We start from the raw sequence: 22,353 nt of genomic DNA, 5'->3' as shown, positions 1-22,353 counted from the left end.
TTCTGTCTCGCGTGATCTGAACAAACAGAAACAACTCCCAGTTGTCCTGCAAAGAGGCAAGGTATTTAGGAACTGTCGGGAGCTGTCTGCTACTTGTCTTAGCTTCTCCCCTCTGGACACAGACACGCGATGAAAGAATGATGTCAGCAGTGGGGGTTGGGGGGGGGGGGGGGGGGAGGGGGTCTCATGTTACCCCTCACAGGCCAACACGACACGCAGTCTGTTGTTAGGAAGCCTGTCTTGCCCCTGTGTGACACGCTTGACTGCACACTAGACTTCCTCGTTATGAGGGAACACTCTGCCACTCTAACACGTCAACAGGGTCAATATATGTACACTACTGGCTAGTCAATATATGTTATTAATTACATGTATCCTGTTAAGCCTTGTTAGAATATTAGCAGGTAGTTACAAGTAAGGATGGCAGCCATGCTTACCAAACTGGATGCCAGGAATAAATCCCTTGTTCAGTTTGTCGATGACCCAGCCGACTGCCACGTACATCTGGAGAGCCCCCTGTGATATGGCGCCACACCCACCCTCATGGCGCACCCTCAGGCTGGTGAAGAGGGACAGTATCACCCGGGATGTGTTGGATGTCGATGATGGAGCTGTTCTAGGTGTCCATGACGGAGCTTGTACATAACAGTAGTCCGCGCCATAAGTCCGCGACATAAACATCAAAACACACAGCACCCCACCCGCCACACCCTCAACCATCCCTTTCATTTTGGCCACACTGTGTAAAATCACCAACTCAAGGTGGTGTAGATGGAAACACTCCTTTCACAACTAAAACATCCATTTTGTAAATTCCGCATTCGTGTAGGTATTGCGTGTCCCATGTACACAGGTAAACATCTACCTGCGCTGACCTAGATAAAGAGCCCCCTGGCGGCCAGGTATGGCAACAGCGCATAAGCAGTTTGACAGTGGAGTCAGTGGAGCGCGTCGCGACTCTGGGTGAAAACGTTCAGATATCAACACAGGTTTCGTGACATTCCTCAGCATGTCATCTGGTGGGGTAGGAGTTGGGGTAGCTGGTCCACGGACACAGGGAACCGTCCCGTGCAGGAAGTGCTTCTCAGCAAGCTTCGCTTATGAGTCACGAAACTACTTTTGTGGACCTAAAACGAGAAGATTGATTACTCATAATAGACATGGAGTATAGCTTGAGACTGGCGTCGTGAGCTGGTGCGCCATGCACATTCCACACATGCATTCCACACATACATATTCTAAAACATGTCCAGCATGAAATTGAATTTTCTTCTGAATAAAGGTTCTTTGGATGTTTTCTTCATTCTGTGACTGGACCACTGTGACTCGATCACTGTGACTGGACCACTGTGACTCGATCACTGTGACTGGACCACTGTGACTGGATCACTGTGACTGGACCACTGTGACTGGACCTCTGTGACTGGATCACTGTGACTGGATCACTGTGACTGGACCACTGTGACGGGACCACTGTAACTGAACCACTGTGACTAGACCACTGTGACTGGACCACTGTGACTGGACCACTGTGACTGGACCACTGTGACTGGACCACTGTGACTAGACCACTGTGACTGGACCACTGTGACTGGACCACTGTGACTGGACCACTGTGACTGGACCACTGTGACTAGACCACTGTGACTGAACCACTGTGACTGGACCACTGTGACGGGACCACTGTGACTGGACCACTGTGACTAGACCACTGTGACTGAACCACTGTGACTGGACCACTGTGACTGGACCACTGTGACTGGATCACTGTGACTGGACCACTGTGACTGGACCACTGTGACTGGACCACTGTGACTGGACCACTGTGACTGGACCACTTGCATTCCGGGCTGTTGTACTGCAGACACATGCGGATCATTACACTGCATCAGTATTTTCAATTAGTGGTGTGTGTGACGTTGCACGTGGTGTGTGTGACGATACATGTGGTGTGTGTGACGATACACGTGGTGTGTGTGACGATACACGTGGTGTGTGTGACGATACACATGGTGTGTGTGACGATACAGGTGGTGTGTGTGACGGTACACGTGGTGTGTGTGACGGTACACGTGGTGTGTGTGACGGTACATGTGGTGTGTGTGACGATACAGGTGGTGTGTGTGACGATACAGGTGGTGTGTGTGACGGTACATGTGGTGTGTGTGACGGTACATGTGGTGTGTGTGACGATACACGTGGTGTGTGTGACGGTACACGTGGTGTGTGTGACGGTACATGTGGTGTGTGTGACGATACACGTGGTGTGTGTGACGATACAGGTGGTGTGTGTGACGGTACATGTGGTGTGTGTGACGGTACACGTGGTGTGTGTGACGATACAGGTGGTGTGTGTGACGATACACATGGTGTGTGTGACGATACAGGTGGTGTGTGTGACGATACAGGTGGTGTGTGTGACGGTACATGTGGTGTGTGTGACGGTACACGTGGTGTGTGTAATAAGTTGAAGTAGCGGACAATCAGCTTTAGGGCTTGTGTAATATTCTTTTAAGGAGACAGCAGTATCGTCAGCGTATGCAGTAATACTTTATTTCAACATTGTACATCAGCTCTACTTCACACAATAGGGTTGCTGGGTAGGTGAAGGACGCCGTCCAGGACGTAGATGACGCCGTTGGTAGCGTGAATCACTTTCAGGATGTTGGCTTTGTTGAATCGCTGCACGTGACCTGCAATGTATTCAAAACAGAATGGTTTTCTAGTCTGTACAACAGCAAATGGTTTGGAATGCCAGGAAGAGACAGCCTTCAATTATGCTTAGTCGTGCAGCTTACAGTGTGAGTGAGTTACGATTTAAAGTCACATCGGCAGTATGTTTACAAGTTTGTACTCTAGGATTGACCAGGAAGAGACGGACCACGGTATGGGGTCTTTCAGACAGTGAATAAGGCTGACAACAAGATCTTCCACGTGTCTTCAATGTGTACTGGCCTTGTGTCCTCCATGTGTGCTGGCCTTGTGTCTACCATGTGTGCTGGCCTTGTGTCTACCATGTGTGCTGGCCTTGTGTCGCCAATGTGTGTTGGCCTTGTGTCATCAATGTGTACATGCCTTGTGTCATCAATGTGTACAGGCCTTGTGTCGTCAATGTGTACAGGCCTTGTGTCGTCAATGTGTACAGGCCTTGTGTCGTCAATGTGTACAGGCCTTGTGTCGTCAATGTGTACATGCCTTGTGTCGTTAATGTGTACTGGTCTTTGGTCTTCAATGTGTACTGACTTGTAACTTCAAAGTGTACTGGCCTTGTGTTTACCATGTGTACTGGCCTTGTGTCTTCAATGTGTACTGGCTTGTGCCTTAATGTGTACTGGCTTTGGCTTCATTGTGTCCTGGCTTGTGTCTCCTATTTGTACTGGCTTGTGGCTTCAATGTGTACTGGGGGCGGTCGGGTAGCCTAGTGGTTAAAGCGTTCGCTCGTCACGCCGAAGACTCGGGTTCGATTCCCGACATGGGTACAATATGTGAAGCCCATTTCTGGTGTCCCCCGCCATGATATTGCTGAAATATTGCTAAAAACGGCGTAAAACCATACTCACTCACTCAATGTGTGCTGGCTTGTGTCTTCAATGTGTACTGGCTTGTGTCTTCAATGTGTACTGGCTTGTGCCTTAATGTGTACTGGCTTGTGGCTTCAATGTGTACTGGATTGTGTCTTCAATGTGTACTGGATTGTATCTTCAATGTGTACTGGCTTGTGTCTTAATGTGTACTGGCTTGTGTCTTCAATGTGTACTGGCTTGTGTCTTCAATGTGTACTGGCTTGTGTCTTCAATGTGTACTGGCTTGTGTCTTAATGTGTACTGGCTTGTGCCTTAATGTGTACTGACTAGTGTCTACCATGTGTACTGGCTTGTGTCTTCAATGTGTACTAGCTTGTGTCTTCAATGTGTACTGGCTTGTGTCTTCAATGTTTACTAGCTTGTGTCTTCAATGTGTACTGGCTTGTGTCTTCAATGTGTACCGGCTTGTGTCTTCAATGTTTACTGGCTTGTGTCTTCAATGTGTACTGACTTGTGTCTACTATGTGTACTGGCTTGTGTCTTGAATGCGTACCGGCTTGTGTCTTCAATGTGTACTGGCTTGTGTCTTCAATGTGTACTGGCTTGTGTCTACCATGTGTACTGCCTTGTGTCTACCAAGTGTACTGGCTTGTGTCTGCCATGATATGAGTCTCACCGTTCTGCATGGAGACGTGGATTCGATGTCCCGCTAGGGAGGTGAGCATGTCGTTCTGGTGCAGAGAGGTGGGGGCGTGAATGCCGTCCAGGACGTGGTACATCATGGTACCTGAAAATACATCACCACTGTGTACGATATGGTCATTGGTCTTTCAATACAGCTGGACCTTTGCTGGAGGTAAATATCATTCAAGAAATATCCAGTTACTATTAAGTCATGTGCGGATGATGTGCAATGCCAAATAAAGAGGGGCACGTACTCTCCAGGAATTTGGCGTGATTGTCCAGATTGTTTCTGTATGCTGTCGGGAGCTTGCTGAACGCTGCATTGGTTGGCGCGAGGAGGGTCACTTGAGGCCCTACAGGAAGAGACAAGGTCAGCAAAACGTGTTTTATCATTGTATCAAAACATTGCCGCATCTCCACACAACGGTAGGGGTTGTGCGATAAATCTTTTCTTCTCCTCAAAGGATGATTTAGTTCAGTCAATAACGGAATGTGTTATATTAGCGTGGCTTATACTAATGATTACACAATTATACACTCAGAACAAGGAATGGGGCAAAGTCAAGGATTATTGTACGCTTTGACAAGAAAACTATTCCAAACAGTGACACAATGTCTGAAAGAAGTAAGTGTGTTACTTACTCTCGAGCTCGCTCCAGACGCCAGATTTCATCAAGTCCGCAATCAAGGTACTGTACTGACCATAGCCCTGGCTTAGAATATGAGTGATGCTGCCATGCGTCATGTTGCCATGGGTACCGTTGCCATGGGTACCGTTTCCATGGGTACCATTCCCATAGTGAGTACAGTTGATACCCCAGAATCCGTTGCGACATAATCTGCCGTTGGCATGCATAATCGGTTGACTGACAGTGTTTGGAATGTGTGTGTAGTTTCCATGGGTACCGTTGCCATGGGTACCGTTGCCATGGATAGTACAGTTGACACCCCATGTGCCATTACGACACAAGACATATGCTTGACGGCGGACTTGTCCAGACATGGTGTTGTTAGTTTTGTTCACCAGTCCTGATCCCTCCAGTATGACCTTGCTCACAAGGAAGATGAACCCGTTCGAGGCTCGCTTGTTGAATCCAGTGATAGTGACGTTGTTCACAAGCACTGCCTGCATGAAGATAAAAGGACAGACGTGCTAGGCGTTATGCAACATCACCGTAGACGACATCTACAGCACTCTAATGACATGGGCATTATCTGAAACTCAAGTCTTGTCAGGAGTGTGTTCCAACCAGCGTACACCTTACCCTTTGTGGGATTAAAGTACAGAAATCTACACGTCGCGTTTGTCGTTCTTCCTTACCTCTGTCTTAGTGGGGTTAAAGTACAGAAATCTACACGACAGCGTTTGTTGTTCTCCCTTACCTCGGTCTTAGTGGGGTTAAAGTACAGAAATCTACACGTCGCGTTTGTCGTTCTTCCTTACCTCTGTCTTAGTGGGGTTAAAGTACAGAAATCTACACGACAGCGTTTGTTGTTCTCCCTTACCTCGGTCTTAGTGGGGTTAAAGTACCGGAATCTACACGACAGCGTTTGTCGTTCTCCCTTACCTCGGTCTTAGTTCATGCCTACCTTTTCGTAGTGGGGTTGAAGTACAGGAATCTCGGCGACAGTGTGTGTCGTTCATGCCTACCTTTATCTTAGTGGGGTTGAAGTACAGGAATCTCGGCGACAGCATGTGTCGTTCATGCCTACCTTTATCTTAGTGGGGTTGAAGTACAGGAATCTCGGCGACAGTGTGTGTCGTTCATGCCTACCTTTATCTTAGTGGGGTTGAAGTACAGGAATCTCGGCGACAGTGTGTGTCGTTCATGCCTACCTTTATCTTAGTGGGGTTGAAGTACAGGAATCTCGGCGACAGTGTGTGTCGTTCATGCCTTCCTTTATTTAGTGTGGTTAAAGTACAGGAATCTCGGCGACAGTGTGTGTCGTTCATGCCTTCCTTTATCTTAGTGTGGTTAAAGTACAGTTCATGCCTACCTTTATCTTAGTGTGGTTAAAGTACAGGAATATCGGCGACAGCGTGTGTCGTTCATGCCTACCTTTATCTTAGTGGGGTTAAAGTACAGGAATCTCGGCGACAGTGTGTGTCGTTCATGCCTTCCTTTATCTTAGTGGGGTTGAAGTACAGGAATCTCGGCGACAGTGTGTGTCGTTCATGCCTACCTTTATCTTAGTGTGGTTAAAGTACAGGAATCTCGGCGACAGTGTGTGTCGTTCATGCCTTCCTTTATCTTAGTGGGGTTGAAGTACAGGAATCTCGGCGACAGTGTGTGTCGTTCATGCCTACCTTTATCTTAGTGTGGTTAAAGTACAGGAATCTCGGCGACAGTGTGTGTCGTTCATGCCTACCTTTATATTAGTGTGGTTAAAGTACAGGAATCTACACGACAGCGTGTGTCGTTCATGCCTACCTTTATCTTAGTGTGGTTAAAGTACAGGAATCTACACGACAGCGTTTGACGTTCTTCCTTACCTCGGTCTTAGTGTGGTTAAAGTACAGTTCATGCCTACCTTTTTCTTAGTGTGGTTAAAGTACAGTTCATGCCTACCTTTTTCTTAGTGTGGTTAAAGTACAGGAATCCACCCGACAGCGTCTTTAGTTTCTTGTTCCGGATCAGCTCGGATCTGTTGTAGGTTCCGTTGACTGAGTGGAAGAGGACAAGCTGTGCCAGCAGAGTCTTGTTGCGTGTGATGTTTTTAGACAGACCCTCGAAGGCCGCGTTGTCTGGCACGAACAGGGTGAAGTTCCCGGCTGAAACAAGACGTAACTGCTCAGAGTCTCTTGTCCAAGGTGCGAACGTTTCCATACAAACTGGCTTGTGTTCTCCAAGAACAAAACAACATCCATATCGCTATACAGATAAACACACGCAACAAAACAACATCCATATCGCTATACAGATAAACACACGCAACAAAACAACATCCATATCGCTATACTGATAAACACACGCAACAAAACAACATCCATATCGCTATACAGATAAACACACGCAACAAAACAACATCCATATCGCTATACTGATAAACACACGCAACAAAACAACATCCATATCGCTATACAGATAAACACACGCAACAAAACAACATCCATATCGCTATACAGATAAACACACGCAACAAAACACTTTCCGCAATCACAGGACATTGCCAGTGTCGGATACCGACTATATCATACGTATTTGTTATGAAACACTGTCAAATAGTAATGATACCAGGTGTTCCAGAAAGGGGAGCGTATCCTGTCACCCGTCACAAATACGTGCAAAGGCAAGTCAATTGTTCACTTTACAAAACAGGGAACATATGGTCCCAATAGCGAACTGCATCCGACATTTTGTTCCTGATGCGTCAAATTTGGAACTGTTATTCACATGCATGTCTAGCACATATATTTTTCAATGCGTTACTGAAGCCTTGAATGCTGCAACCCTGATCAAAAACGTTTGAGCAAGAGTCGCGTGACCCTCTTTAAAATTTTAGGAGAAAGAACATGCTCGATTGTAACTCTAAAGTTTTGAAATGTAGCTGAAGTCATGTCTCTCGTCATACAGTCTTGTGGGGAGCTGTTTGTCACTCTGAATCTGTATGTGTCACAGTCAATGTCAAAATCAGGCTATATGTACATTGACTGATTCTCTCCGGCAATGTGCATATTGACTGAGAAATGAGAAATGGGTTATCGGTGGTACGAGAGGGGAGCCAACTCTGCTTGTCTAATCGAAAGTCATTTTAAAGCAAGTTTCCTAACTTTTAATTGGATCAGGCTTTATAATTGGGAAGAATATAGCAGAACTCGCAAAACAAGCAAAACAAATATTCATATTAATAACATAGAAAAGTGTGAGGTCTGTGGTCAGAGCCTTGTCTCATGTCCGAGTTCCTTCCAAGTGTAGACATCATGTTCAGGTTCATACAGCCCACTACTGTTGTAACTGATTCATGTGTTACAGTGGGAAAAACAGCCTGAGTGCTATTACCTCTCGACATGTATTTTGAAGTACGTTTCTTGTTTTGTATTGTTCTTGCAAAACTAAGAGTGATCCACTAGTGGCGCCAGCTTCATAGAATGTATTTATCAATGGTGGCGGTCACGTCAAACTAAATAGTTCATAAATACGTTTCCCATCCCAACGGGCTGTCTATAGCGTTTTCCTAACAGCTGTCTGAATAACAAACATACCACACTAACAACCCTGTTATAATGTACATGTATCATCTTATCCCACAAAAACTGTACCTCACTTGGAGCTAAGGTAACTACTCTAATCGTCTACTGCTCCCTAAAACAGTTTTGATTTTCACTGCAGCAAAGTGCATACGTCATGATCTAACGGCAAATACAACATAATTATTTTGCCCTATCTCCTAAATCTAATTCAGACCGTATGATTGTCAGTTTTTTATCGTCTACGTTATGTTGACAAATGTAAAACTACAAGGTCAGCTGGAAGTCTGGAGATGTCATCCCAACTGAAGCACTCTGTAATAACCTGCCCACACACATGCATTGACGTACCCTTCCTTGTGAAGTTAGCTGTCAGGTTGGCCTCGCGAACGAAGTGGGCGAACTTCGTCGCCCCCAGGCTGCGGGCAAGAGGGATGAGTTGCTCCAGTTTCTTTCGCTGGAAGGGAAGAGACATCACCACCCCGAGCACCGTGGCCGCCACTAAGCTGAGGAGAAGGGTCTTCATTCTGCAGGAGTAACTATCAGGACTGATCCAGTGCAGCCTTTATATTGACGGGATTGAAGTTTATCTAACGTTGGTATCATTTCTTCTGGTCTAATTCGCAGAGACAATCACGTGGTTGATAAGACACGGTATATAAAGGTAGGACGTATATTTAGACTTATTATTTTTTTAATAGCTGAGCACATGTTAGATATATATATATCTTTTCAGAGTTCAGAATTCTTGATCACGTTGTACCAGTTCTGCTGTCCGGCTGTGAAGGTATAAGGGGAGACGTAGGAATGGTTCCCTGAAGTCACTATCAGTAGGTAAATACCGGTAGGTAAATACCGTTTTGAGACAATAGATCTACGCTCATTGCTATTTTCTTTATTTGAAAGGCTTTTTGGCAAAGAGGCATACACATATATTGTAGAGGGGTCTTAGTTCGAGATAAAGAGCAAGCAAGATGCAGATTGAAAAAGAACAGCGCGGATGTGGCTCTAATATGATATAAAGAGTATGTGTTGAGGTGTGTCCTATATTAAAGAAAGATTAGGTGGATATAATTGGGATATTAAGGTCGCTACAAGTTTAGGTTGCACATTCAGTCAGTGATGAGAAAAAAGTAACCCTTCTCTGTTAAATGGTGTATAGCTCTCTGTCCACTTTATGGATAACAACTCCTGGTTGGTTGCATATAGTGATATTTCGATGTACATTCTTACACCTTTTTAAAGCTGGAGTGACAACAGCCCTTCAGGTGATGATGATGATGATGATGATGATGATGATGATGATGATGATGATGATGTATAACGAGCGCTTCCAAGTCACTCACTCAAGTTAGTAGGCTGCTGCGTGTAGACCAGGAGAGATCAGGAGAGAGAAGTAAATCGACGCGGGAGCGACCAACTACGATGTCAGTCCCAGGAGGGAAAGACGCAGCGACCACACCCTAAACCCTTACCGACATCGCAGTCCCAAGGGGACATCACAACGCAGATGCACGTTGTGGTACTGTTGATAAATATGTATCACGTGATCGCCAGTTATGAACCAATCAGCAACGAGTGGATGACATTGAGGTTTCGGAAAGTCTGCGGGTTTTCACGTGATAAACTTTCAGAAAATTATGTTTTACGCTCACAGTGTATAATTTCATCAAACACGTGGACAGTATTGGTATAACAGAGACACATTTAACAGGTAGTAATAAACTTGATATTGATGGGTGTGTGTGGCATGGAGACAAGAGAACAAAGGCTCATGGGAAAGCAGAGCGTGGACCGGTGGCGTCTTTCATCACACGTGCAATGTAGGATTAGTTTGATGTATCTGTTTATATTTGTACCTTTGAACGTATTTCATGGTTGAAGTTTACCCAGATAATCAATGTTAGCCTGTGTAATCTGCCGCCTGAAAATTCGACTTGGCAAAAAAATGCAAGTGAATTGTATGACACTGGAGAGACAAGCACATGCGGATACTGTAGTAATCTTATAGACTTTACAGAGGTGGAATATTTGACCACAGAGAGATGTGATAGACAATAAAATCAGTATCTATGGTCAATTGTTTAGTAGATAGGGAAAGTGAGAATCTCGTTGATCCACCCATGCGCATCACTAATAAGAAGACAAGGATTTCGGCTACCTTCTTGGAGGATGCAAAGTATTGTAATAATGGAAGAAATAATTCCACAAATGGATTTAACGTTTGTGGTAGACTACTGCATTTGCCCCAACGAGGCATTAGAGAACTTGACTAACTTGACTGCGGCGAGGCCTACTGAAGTTGGAATAAAGCTGGTGGATTGGGTGATGTAACCTGCAGCTCAGTCACTGGTCACATGGTCAGTCAACGTGGACATTCAAATAAATAGAAGCGAGGAGAGTGCAAGACAACCTCAAGTCAGAGTAAAGTTTGACACGTTGGTCTCAGCAGATACTTTTACGTGTCCTGATAATGTCTATTCGTACTATCATTGCTAGAGAGTCTGTTTGCCGTTTAACGCCGCACTCGGCAATATTCCAGCTATATGACGACGGTCTGTAAGATATCGAATCTGGATCAGACAATCCAGTGACTGACATTATGAGCATCGATTCATGCAATTGGGGTACGATGATATGCATCAACCAAGTCAGCAACCGAACCCGAACCCGTTAGACGCCTCTTACAAGACATAATCGCCTTTCAGTAGAAGTGAGGTATGTGCTAGTGGCTGCTAAACGGGCAAGGTCTCCAGATCTGGACGATATGCCTGTAACAAACTGTTTATCTTATCTTATCTCAATAAACATTTTAACAACTGTTTTGCCCAAAGTGTAACACCGTCAATGTGGGCGAAAGGCATTATTAGGTCAATGATAATGAGTACACGTTATAATCAACAAAGTATTTTCGGGAACAACTTGTTATCTATAACATTTTTGCAGATAAAGATGTGATTCTGCTATGACAAAAGGGCTTGAGATGGCTCTATTATGAGTTAAAGGGAGGGTCCAGTGTACGATTGTAACGATGAGCATGTGTTAAGAATCACTTATAGTGTTATATAGGTGTTCGCTAAAAGATTAGTGGCCTTTCAGTGACACGCGTCACAAACACATGCAAAAGCAAGTCAATTGTTTACCTAAAAAGCAACGTTTTGGCAAGTGTTCTAAGAGGCACTTGGAAGTATTAAGAGAAAGAGCATTCTCAATCGTACCGCAACAGTTGTGAAATATAGATACCAAAAGCTTGAGCTGCTGGAATACTGCTTGCCATGAAGGGAAAGTTGAAGTCCTCTCTCTTGTCATACAGTTTGGTGGAGAGTTTTTTTCACTCTGTATATGCATATTCATACCAAACAGATGCGACAGCCTCATTGGTCTCCTGTACCAGTTCAGATGGGTAAATCAGTGGAAGGGAATTGGCTTTTTGATTGTTATTGAACGATATCAATCAATCAGTTTATTCATATATAACTGTAAGGCCACAGGCCCATAGTACAGAATACATGACAATGTGGAAGCGGTTAGGAATGTTACAAGGATTCATTTCTTAATAACATGGCATGATATATAAAGAGAGAGAGATTTTGTATAGCCGTTTTGCTCACATGTGAAATTAAAGAGATAAACTTGTATTTATTTGGATGTACATAGTATTTCTGTTCAATATATTTTTTCCTTAAATTGTCATATTTACAACATACAAGTAGAAAATGAAATTCATCTTCGACAACATTTAAAGAACATTGTTTACATAATCTTAAACATTTGGGTATTTTGTTGTGCCTGCCAACTTCAACCATTAACCTGTGTGAGCTGCATCTAAATTGTGTTAATGATATTCTGCATTTTCTTATATTTACATCAGTTAAATATTTTTCTGCGCATATTTGCATTTTAAAATATCTATAATATTCACATTTGCTAGAAACATCTACAGTAGATCTCCATGTTTGAAAGTACATGTCAAAAAGCGTCTGCCTTATTTTCGATATGAACATGGCATGATTCTCTAAGAAACATTGGTTTTCCCAGATGTAACCATACCCACATTTATACAGTAGACATTTAACATTGTATGCCCAATTTTGATCTCCATTCTTTTCATACAATAGCATCATATTATAACATTTTTTTGGCAATCTACTTACTGGCATTTTTAGTAATTTTAACCAGTATCTTAAGATTTTTAAGTAGTGATATATATACAAGGGCATGCGACCACATTCACCATAAACCATTACGTTAGACGTACTATGTTTAACACCAAGAAATCTTTTGCATGCGTATAAATGTACGGATTCAACTTCTTTAGCCTCTGCAAAACCACATATTTCTGAACCATAGGAAAGAATAGGAGCTATTTTTGTGTCAAAGATTTTGAAAAAAGATTTATAAGCACACTCGCTCAAATGTTCAAACGTTTGTAAAATGCCCAATAGCATCTTTTTAGCTTGGATTGCTGCATTACATATATGTCGGTTCCATGATAATTTACTTGAAAATATTACACCAAGATATTTATATGAGGTTTCAGTTTGGAGTAATTGTCCCCGAAAGTACCACTTTTCGTTTTTTGACAGCGTATTTCCTTTGCTAAATACAACAATTTTTGTCTTATCTAGATTAGCATTAAGTTTCCACGTATCACAGTACAATTCTAGCTGATTTATCAAAGTTTGTAAACCTTTCACAGTACTCGAGAACATGATTATATCATCTGCAAATAGTAACATAAATATTTAAATATAAGTTCAGGATGTAATTGTATACATCATCATAATTTCTTTTGATTTGGGCTGCAAGCTCATTAATAAAAAAACAGAACAAAAAAGGGCTTAATACACATCCTTGGCGTACACCAGTATGACATATAAAAGAATCTGAATACATGCCGTTTTGTTTAACACATGATTTAACTTCCTTATAAATACCACATAACAATTTACCCATTTTATTACTGACACCATGTGAATTAAATAGATGCCATAACTTATCTCTACAGACTGAATCGAATGCTTTCGAAAAATCTACAAATATAGCATACAATTTTCCACGTTTACGTTGAATATAGCTATCTATAAGAGCCTGGAGAATAAACATATTATCAGTGGTTGAGTAACCTTGTCGAAAACCTGCTTGCTCTTCCTCAATCTTATCAAGTGCTTCCGACCACAACACCAAGCGTTTATTAATAATGCTAAGAAATATCTTACTGAATATACTGGTAAGTGTAATCCCCCTATAGTTTTCAACATCAGTCACTGAGCCTTTTTTGTGAATTGGAACGATAGTTCCAAGTGTCCAACCTTTTGGAAAGTAAGAGGTATCCATTATTGTATTGAATAATATTTCCAAATACGACAGGGTATTATCAAGAGAGTATTTAAAGAATTCTGTTATAAGTTTATCAAATCCCGGGCTTTTCAAGTTCAAGTTCAAGTTCAAGCTTTTCAACTCTTTTGATAATGATGAAACTAATTTTGCAACGGAAATATTAGATTCCCCAATCTCAAAAGAAGAAATTAAATCTATTATTAAAAATCTGAAAAAACTTGAACGATATCAGATCATCGATATACCTGAAACTTAAGTTCAACCTGTTGGCTGAAGTACCTTGTATTGACTTTAACAATCTGAGCAGAAATAACGACGTATTTGCATAACGAAACACATCCGCAAGAAGGTGAGCACAGTTGGTGCCCATGGGGCTGCCTACTTCTTACCTAAATGTCTTACCCCAAAACAGTTCCATAGATGCCATCAATGACGAAGTCCAACATTTCACGTGTTGTAAACTCAGTACACCTCAGATGGAATTTGCTTTAACCTTTTACAAATTGTCCTCAACGTCTGAAGACAGATATGTAAATATATCTATGGTCACCCTGGTTTATAACAAAAGCCTCATGGATCAAGGAAGTGTTTCCTAAGTGTATCATTTGGGATAGCGGTGTACAAAGTTGAAAAGTCAATCCTATCGACAGAATTGAACCTAGTTCTTTTCTAAGATTGTAGAACTTCAAGCGAATCATTTGAGTTTTTGAGAATCCGTGTGGTATTAATTCCAAATGTCTCAAATACGTTCTGTGAATATAAAGAACGTCCTTCCTTGATTGTGTTAAGGATTGTGGTTACTTGTTGTGACAAGGATTTGCTGTTACATTTGCTGGACCCAGCAATATATATCCCTTTGTACAGATTTTTATGGAGCTTTGAATCCAGTACAAAAGATGAATGGACATGTCTTCATGTTTTAGAGTAAAACCAAAAGTTGATGGTACTGACGGATAGTTTTGGAAGATTTAAGATTTCCTCCTCAGGAAACATACTGGACTTAAATGTGGCATTATTTGACATTTCACTTATATCAAGTTCTTTGATGAAACGATTACTAGTATTATAGTGATGTTTACATACATAACGTATGTTGTATAATCAGTTGAAGTAGCAGCCATTTGGCGTTGAGGTGTGTAATAAGGTGACGTAGCAGACATTTAGCGTTGAGGTGTGTAATAAAGGTGACGTAGCAGACATTTAGCGTTGAGGTGTGTAATAAGGTGACGTCGCAGACATTTGGCGTTGAGGTGTGTAATAAGGTGACATCGCAGACATTTGGCGTTGAGGTGTGTAATAAGGTGACGTTGCAGACATTTAGCGTTGAGGTGTGTAATAAGGTGACGTCGCAGACATTTAGCGTTGAGGTGTGTAATAAGGTGACGTAGCAGACATTTAGCGTTGAGATGTGTAATAAGGTGACGTCGCAGACATTTGGCATTGAGGTGTGTAATAAGGTGACGTTGCAGACATTTAGCGTTGATGTGTGTAATAAGGTGACGTCGCAGACATTTAGCGTTGAGGTGTGTAATAAGGTGACGTTGCAGGCATTTAGCGTTGCGGCATGTGTAATAAGGTGACGTCGCAGACATTAAGCGTTGAGGTGTGTAATAAGGTGACGTCGCAGACATTTGGCGTTGAGGTGTGTAATAAGGTGACGTCGCAGACATTTGGCGTTGAGGTGTGTAATAAGGTGACGTTGCAGACATTTAGCGTTGAGGTATGTAATAAGGTGACGTTGCAGACATTTAGCGTTGAGATGTGTAATAAGGTGACGTCGCAGATATTTGGCGTTGAGGTGTGTAAGAAGGTGACGTCGCAGGCATTAAGCGTTGAGGTGTGTAATAAGGTGACATAGCAGACATTTAGCGTTGCGGCATGTGTAATAAGTTCAAGGAGGAAGCATACAGCCGATGCAGTAACATTTTATTACAACATTCTACATCATGCAGTATTGCATCACTTGTACAGGGGTACCTCTACATCTCCATCACACAATAGGGTTGCTTGGCAGGTGAAGGACGCCGTTCAGGACGTAGATGACGCCGTTGGTGGCGTGAATCACTTTCAGGATGCTGGCTTTGTTGAACTGATGCACGTGACCTGCAATGTAAATGGTTTTCCAGTCAGTTCAACATGACAATGACAGGGCTTGGAGTGCCAGGCTGATACAGCTTCCAAGCATGTGTAGTTAGGCACGTACTGTCACATGGATGTACATACGGGCCTTTTCCATAAGTTGCTTCAGGGGTTTTCCTAATCCAAACCTGCCTTGTGTCTACAATGTGTACCGGCTTGTGTCTTCAATGTGTACTGGCTTGTGTCTTCAATGTTTACTGGCTTGTGTTTTCAATGTGTACTGGCTTGTGTCTTCAATGTGTACTGGCTTGTGTCTTCAATGTGTACCGGCTTGTGTCTTCAATGTTTACTGGCTTGTGTCTTCAATGTGTACTGACTTGTGTCTACTATGTGTACTGGCTCGTGTCTTGAATGCGTACCGGCTTGTGTCCTCAATGTGTACTGGCTTGTGTCTTCAATGCGTACTGGCTTGTGTCTACCATGTGTACTGCCTTGTGGCTACCAAGTGTACTGACTTGTGTCTGCCATGATATGAGTCTCACCGTTCTGCATGGAGACGTGGATACGATGTCCCTCTACGGAGGTGAGCATGTCGTTCTGGTGCAGAGAGGTGGGGGCGTGAATGCCGTCCAGGACGTGGTACATCATGGTACCTGAAAATACATCACCACTGTGTACGATATTGTCATTGGTCTTTCAATACAGCTGGACCTTTGCTGGAGGTAAATATCATTCAAGAAACATCCAGTTACTATAAAGTTATGTGCGGATGATGTGAAATGCCAAATAAAGAGGTGCACGTACTCTCCAGGAATTTGGCGTGATTGTCCAGGTTGTTTCTGTATGCTGTCGGGAGCTTGCTGAACGCTGCATTGGTTGGCGCGAGGAGGGTCACTTGAGGCCCTACAGGAAGAGACAAGGTCACCAATACGTGTTTTATCACTGTATCTTAACTTTGCCGTAACTCAACGGGCAGGGGATGAGTGACAAAGTTCTTCTTCGTCAAGTTAATGTTTTAGTTTAATCAATAACGGAATGTATTATATTAACGTGGCTTATGCTAATCATTACATAATTATACACTCAGAACAAGGACTTGAGTCAAGTATTATTGGACACTTTATCTTTTCCAAACAGTGACACAATGTCTGAAAGAAGTAAGTGTGTTACTTACTCTCGAGCTCGCTCCAGACGCCAGATTTCATCAAGTCCGCAATCAAGGTACTGTACTGACCATAGCCCTGGCTTAGAATATGAGTGATGCTGCCATGTGTCATGTTGCCATGGGTACCGTTGCTATGGGAACCGTTTCCATGGTGAGTGCAGTTGACACCCAAGGTCCCGTTGAGGCATAATGTGGACATGCCATGAGTACCGTTGCTATGGGTACCGTTTCCATGGTGAGTACAGTTTGTACCATGTGTGCCATTACGGCAATGCATAGAAACCTGATGGCCAAGTACCAAATTTGACTTTGTGGAATTGGTGGCATTTTTCAGACCTGATCCCTCGAGAATGACCTTGCTAAGGATGAAGATTTCCCCATTTGTGGCTCTCTGATTAAATTTGGTGATGTTGACCCCGTTTACAAGCACTGCCTGAAACAACAGTAGAACATTGCAGTTTTATTACATACAAACATCAATTTAAATCATTGCCTCAACATTTCACTCACTCACTCACTCACTCACTCACTCACTCACTCACTCACTCACTCGCATGTCATCGTATCCAAATTGCATAGATCGATGCTCATGATGTCAATCACTGGATTGTCTGGTCCAGACTCGATTGTTTACAGACCGCCATCATATAGCTAGAATATTGCTTAGTGCGGCGTTAAACAACAAACAAACAAAACAAGCAACATACAAACATCAACTTTTATCATTGACTCACTCACTCACTCAATCACTCCTACCCTGGTTTTGGTGACGTTGAAGACAAGGTATTTGCCAGACAAAGTCCGAATCTTCTTCCCTAGGGTGAACTTGTCTCTTGTGTAAGTTCCCTTGACAGAGTGGAAGAGGAGGAGATCCTTTAACAGGGTCTTGTTTCCTGAGATATTTCTGGACAGATCCTTGAATGCGGCGTTGTCCGGCACAAACAGGGTGAAGTTCCCGGCTACAAAGAGACACAAATGTGTTCTATATTTCTCAACGTAGTAAACATACTTACCGCCTATCTCGACCCCCAATGACGGTGTCCATGCCCACGTCGAATACATTCCACACGAACACCCTTCCTAAATTCTAACAGTTAATTCAGGTATGAATCGCAACGCCATCAATATCACAACGTCATCAATATCACAACGTCATCAATATCACAACGTAATCAAAGCAAAACGTCATTAATATTCCAACGTTTTCATATCTCAACGTCATCAATATCACAAAGTTATCGAATTACAATGTCATCAATATCAAAACATCATATATATCACGTCATCAATAACACAACGTCATCAATATTAAAACATCATCAATACCACGTCATCAATATCACAAAGTTATCAATATCCCAACATTATCAAATCACAACGTCATCAATATCAAAACATCATCAATATCCCAACATTATCAAATCACAACGTCATCAATATCAAAACATCATCAATATCCCAACGTTATCCCAATCACAGCGTCATCAATATCAAAACATCATCAATATCCCAACGTTATCCCAATCACAGCGTCATCAACATCAGAAGGTCTTCAATATCACGTTATCAATATCACTACGTCATCCACTATGTCACACCAACATCAATCTCATACGACATATTCAAACGTTATTAAGATCACATCATAACGTCATCAATATCATAACATCATCAATATTACAACGTCATCTATAACACGTCATCAATCTCGAAACGTCATCAATATCACGACGTTATCAAATCAGAACGTCATGAATATAAAAAAGTCATCAATATCATGTTATCAATATTGATGTCACACCAACATCAATCTCACACCAGCATCAATATGAAAACGATATAAAGATCACATCATAACGTTATCAATATCACAACGTAGGCAATATTACGTCATCAATATCACGACGTTATCAAAACTAGTATCAACACGTAATCAGTTCCGAAACGTAATCAATATCACGTTCTATTGTATACTGAGTTTTCTGAAGTTGGGGAAAGTGATATTTTCATTGCAATGAACATAACACTTGATATTTCACTGCTGTGAACATAACACTTTGGCGGAACTATTGTCATACAAGAGTTATCTTCCCTTAAATTGTCTCTCTTTATCGTAAGTGTCTGGCTCGTATACAAAGTGATGACTTCCTTTTTGCGTTAGTTCCACATTGACAAGGCATATCAATAACAGATGGTCATTTTTGGAGATAATATCGCTTCATGCTGTTTCGTATTCTCTTGAAAATGTTTAGTTACAAACTGTAAGTTTCTCATTTAACTCGTCAATCGAGACTGTTCGTTTCGCAAAACGCCATTTTTGTTACTTGACCAGCGTATATTCTTTCGCTTTTCGTTCTTTTCGAGAATATATTTTGTTAAAGTTAATTTTGTAAATAATCATATTTATATGTATAATACAGAATTTTTGTGCCCCTTTTTTGTTACTTTTGTTTATATACTCAACAGCAAAAGTTCCTGTGACACCAATATTTTAGTGTATTTTTCAAACATATAGTTTGGTTTTCAATATTGTAGTACATGTATGGAATCAAGTCACAACAACGCAACTGCTACAGAAAAGCATGCATTCCATGCAAAAGTTGACTTTTATGCAAGCCCTATGCATTTCACTACCCAAAAATGGGTATAAAAACATGTGCGTTAACGGGATTCCATATGCATTGTAAAGCAATTATTAAACATTACGAAATGCCACGCCTGTCCGAAATGAGCGTCTGCGAGCCATTGGTATGCTTGAAGCAGGATCGAGTCAACGTGATGTTGCAAGACAATTTAACGTCCACAGAAACACCATTTGGAGTTTGCAGTGAGACACCATCCTCGGAGTGGCAGGCCACGCGTCACCAAAAATCGACAAGACAACTGGATTCGAACAACACACCTACCAAATCGATTCCAGCCAGCAACAGTGACTGTAAGAAGCATCCCTGGCCTTCGACGAATATCTTCACAAACCATACGTCGTCGCCTCAGATGTGCAGGGATTGTCGCCAGAAGACCCGCCAGACGTCCCATTTTGACAGGAAACCACCGTCAAGCACGTCCACAGTGGTGCGGACAACGTCTACGCTGGACGGCCATGCAGTGGGGATAAGTTCTATTCACTTACGAGTCTCGTTTTCACCTCAGCCACAGCGATGGACGGATTCGAGTGTATCGACGTCAAGGTGAACGTTACATTAATCATTGTGTCATGGAAGAAGATCGGTTCGGGGGCGGCAGCGTTATGGTATGGGGTTGGATTACAGCAAGACAGAGGACCTGTTTGATAGTGGTAGAGGGAAATCACAATGGACAGCGCTACCGCGACGAGATCATCGGCCCTGTTGTTCTATCGTTTTTGCGTCGTCATGGCCCAGGCACTACACTTCAACATGACAACGCCAGGTCTCATATTGCTCGATTTGTTCAGGATTCTCTTCAACAAAACAACGTGAATTACATCCCCTGGCCGGCTCGCTCCCCTGATCTCTCACCAATTGAGCACATGTGGGATGAGATGGATCGGCGCCTTCGACGTCAACCACAGACACTCCAGGAACTTCGAAACTTGCTCCAGCAGATATGGACAGATATCCCACAGGACTTTGTGCGCCGCCTGGTCCATTCCATGAGACGAAGATGTGTTGCTTGCATCGCAACCAGAGGTGGACACACACGCTATTGATTTGTAAATTGACATTTTGGCATGTTCATGGGTTTTTTTATGAAATCACGCATTTTCTGAATTCAGTGTGGCAGATTAAACCATTTGAATATTACAGGAGTCTTTTATCCGTTGCAAACCGAAATTGTTTCAGATTTGGTAAAAAACATAACTTTGCATTAAATCGTATTCATTGTCACAGGAACTTTTGTTGTTCAGCATATTTTTTTCAGATTTGGCAAACACCAAACAACTTTTTTAAATCGCGTTATTCAAGGGGTGGTGAGGTAGGTAGGGAGAATTTACGTTTCAAGGTTTTACATTTGTAATGACACAATTTCATTTTCCGATTGACAATTACACAAAAAGTATATGATAAATAGGATATTCCGTGTGTCTCGTGAACGATCACGCTCCTCTCATCTCGTGACTGGGGGAAAGGAAATATTTTCACAAGTGACATAGCCACGAGTGAAAATATATCCTTTTCCCACGTCACTCGAAGAGAGAAGCATAACATTTCACTCGATACATGGCATATCCTCCATATCAGTATCACACCGTCATCAATATCCAAACGTCATTAAGATCACATCACAATCATCAGTATGACGTCATCACTATCACAACGTCATCACTATCACAACGTTATCACAAATACCCACATTTCAGCTTTGTTCTTCAGATCCGTGCACATGACACAACATGGTCAGCTGTGTGGCCTGGTCTGTGATTGGTGACTGAGCAGCACTTACCCTTCTTGGTAAAGTTGGCAGTGAGGTTCGCTTCGTGTATGAAGTGGACGAAGCGTGTTGCTCCCAGACTGTGAGCCAGCGGAATGAGTTCTTCCCTGTGGCGAGCCTCGCGACTGAAAGGCAAGGCAAGCGACACACTCAAGGTGGTCAGGACCAAGCTCACTGCAAGCAACTTCATGACAGACGATGTGGGGAGTTCCAGACGAGGGAGAACCAAGCGATGTGGGGAGTTCCTGACGAGGGAGAACCAAGCGATGTGGGGAGTTCCTGACGAGGGAGATCCAGGCGATGTTGGGAGATCCAGGGCTTCGTAGGGTCTTATATTGCTCCAATTGTGGTCTTATCTTCTTTACCAGGTCACGTGACACATCCAACAGGTATATAATCAAATGGATATATTTTTAGATTGTCACTTGGCCATTCGAACTTCTGTCAATAATACAATTCTGATAAATGAAGTTGCCTTTCTTATCGGTGTGAACGGATTGACTTTAACCCTAACCCGAGCGTTCAATCGTGCATTCCAAGGCATATTAAATATACTAAATCTGTAAACACAGAGCCTCACTCCCCGTGAATATGTCCACGACTGTCTACTCTCAACATGTATAAAACATGGAAACTTTCATCGTGAATACGTCAACGACTATCAACTCTCAATATGTATAAAACATGGACACTCTCCCCGTGAATACGTCAACGACTATCAACTCTCAATATTTATAAAACATAGACACTCTCCCCGTGAATATGTCAACGACTATCAACTCTCAATATGTATAAAACATGGAAACTTTCCCCGTGAATACGTCAACGACTATCTACTCTCAATATGTATAAAACGTGGAAACTTTCCCCTTGAATATGTCAACGACTTTTTACCCTCAACATGTATAAAACATGGACACTTTCCCGTGAATACGTCAACGACTTTCTACTCTCAATATGTA

The 22,353-nt window shown here is 42.5% G+C and overlaps 3 protein-coding genes across 3 annotated transcripts in view; all 3 read right to left on the bottom strand.

The window, feature by feature from the left end:
- The window catches only part of LOC139444723 (uncharacterized), a 31,198-nt gene extending 30,338 nt beyond the window's left edge, over positions 1-860 (bottom strand). Inside the window, exon 1 of the mRNA XM_071225654.1 lies at positions 438-860. Coding sequence (XP_071081755.1) covers positions 438-729 — 292 coding nt within the window. The 5' untranslated portion in view covers positions 730-860. The remainder of the gene's footprint in view (positions 1-437) is intronic.
- A 1,671-nt stretch (positions 861-2,531) lies between these two features.
- LOC139445595 (uncharacterized) lies at positions 2,532-8,996 on the bottom strand. The gene is made up of 6 exons (XM_071226754.1): positions 8,749-8,996; positions 6,779-6,981; positions 4,851-5,334; positions 4,463-4,561; positions 4,201-4,311; positions 2,532-2,693 (listed from the first exon to the last, which is right to left on the bottom strand). Exons 1-6 carry the CDS (start codon positions 8,921-8,923, stop codon positions 2,581-2,583), a joined length of 1,185 nt encoding a protein of 394 aa, XP_071082855.1. The 5' UTR covers positions 8,924-8,996; the 3' UTR covers positions 2,532-2,580.
- Positions 8,997-15,703: 6,707 nt separating this feature from the next.
- Positions 15,704-21,587, bottom strand: LOC139446110 (transforming growth factor-beta-induced protein ig-h3-like). The gene is made up of 6 exons (XM_071227390.1): positions 21,404-21,587; positions 17,738-17,940; positions 16,991-17,414; positions 16,621-16,719; positions 16,359-16,469; positions 15,704-15,840 (listed from the first exon to the last, which is right to left on the bottom strand). The coding sequence occupies exons 1-6, from the start codon at positions 21,579-21,581 to the stop codon at positions 15,728-15,730; spliced, it is 1,128 nt and encodes a 375-aa protein (XP_071083491.1). The 5' UTR covers positions 21,582-21,587; the 3' UTR covers positions 15,704-15,727.
- Between the last annotated feature and the right edge of the window lie 766 nt (positions 21,588-22,353).

This window comes from Haliotis cracherodii, unplaced genomic scaffold (assembly GCF_022045235.1).
Source record: "Haliotis cracherodii isolate W230 unplaced genomic scaffold, xgHalCrac1.p SCAF_6, whole genome shotgun sequence".
In the NCBI taxonomy this organism is placed as follows: Eukaryota; Metazoa; Mollusca; class Gastropoda; order Lepetellida; family Haliotidae; genus Haliotis; species Haliotis cracherodii.
This window is presented reverse-complemented; position numbering and strand designations above follow the sequence as displayed.

Coding starts and splice junctions, on each gene's coding strand:
- LOC139445595 (XM_071226754.1), bottom strand. CDS start 8,923: ATGAAGACCCTTCTCCTCAGCTTAGTGGCGGCCACGGTGCTCGGGGTG. Junction 6,982..8,748: donor AGCTAACTTCACAAGGAAGG/GTACGTCAATGC, acceptor GTCTTGTTTCAG/CCGGGAACTTCACCCTGTTC. Junction 5,335..6,778: donor TTAACCACACTAAGAAAAAG/GTAGGCATGAAC, acceptor ATCTTCATGCAG/GCAGTGCTTGTGAACAACGT.
- LOC139446110 (XM_071227390.1), bottom strand. CDS start 21,581: ATGAAGTTGCTTGCAGTGAGCTTGGTCCTGACCACCTTGAGTGTGTCG. Junction 16,720..16,990: donor CGTCTGGAGCGAGCTCGAGA/GTAAGTAACACA, acceptor CTCTTCCTGTAG/GGCCTCAAGTGACCCTCCTC. Junction 15,841..16,358: donor CCACGTCTCCATGCAGAACG/GTGAGACTCATA, acceptor TTTACATTGCAG/GTCACGTGCATCAGTTCAAC.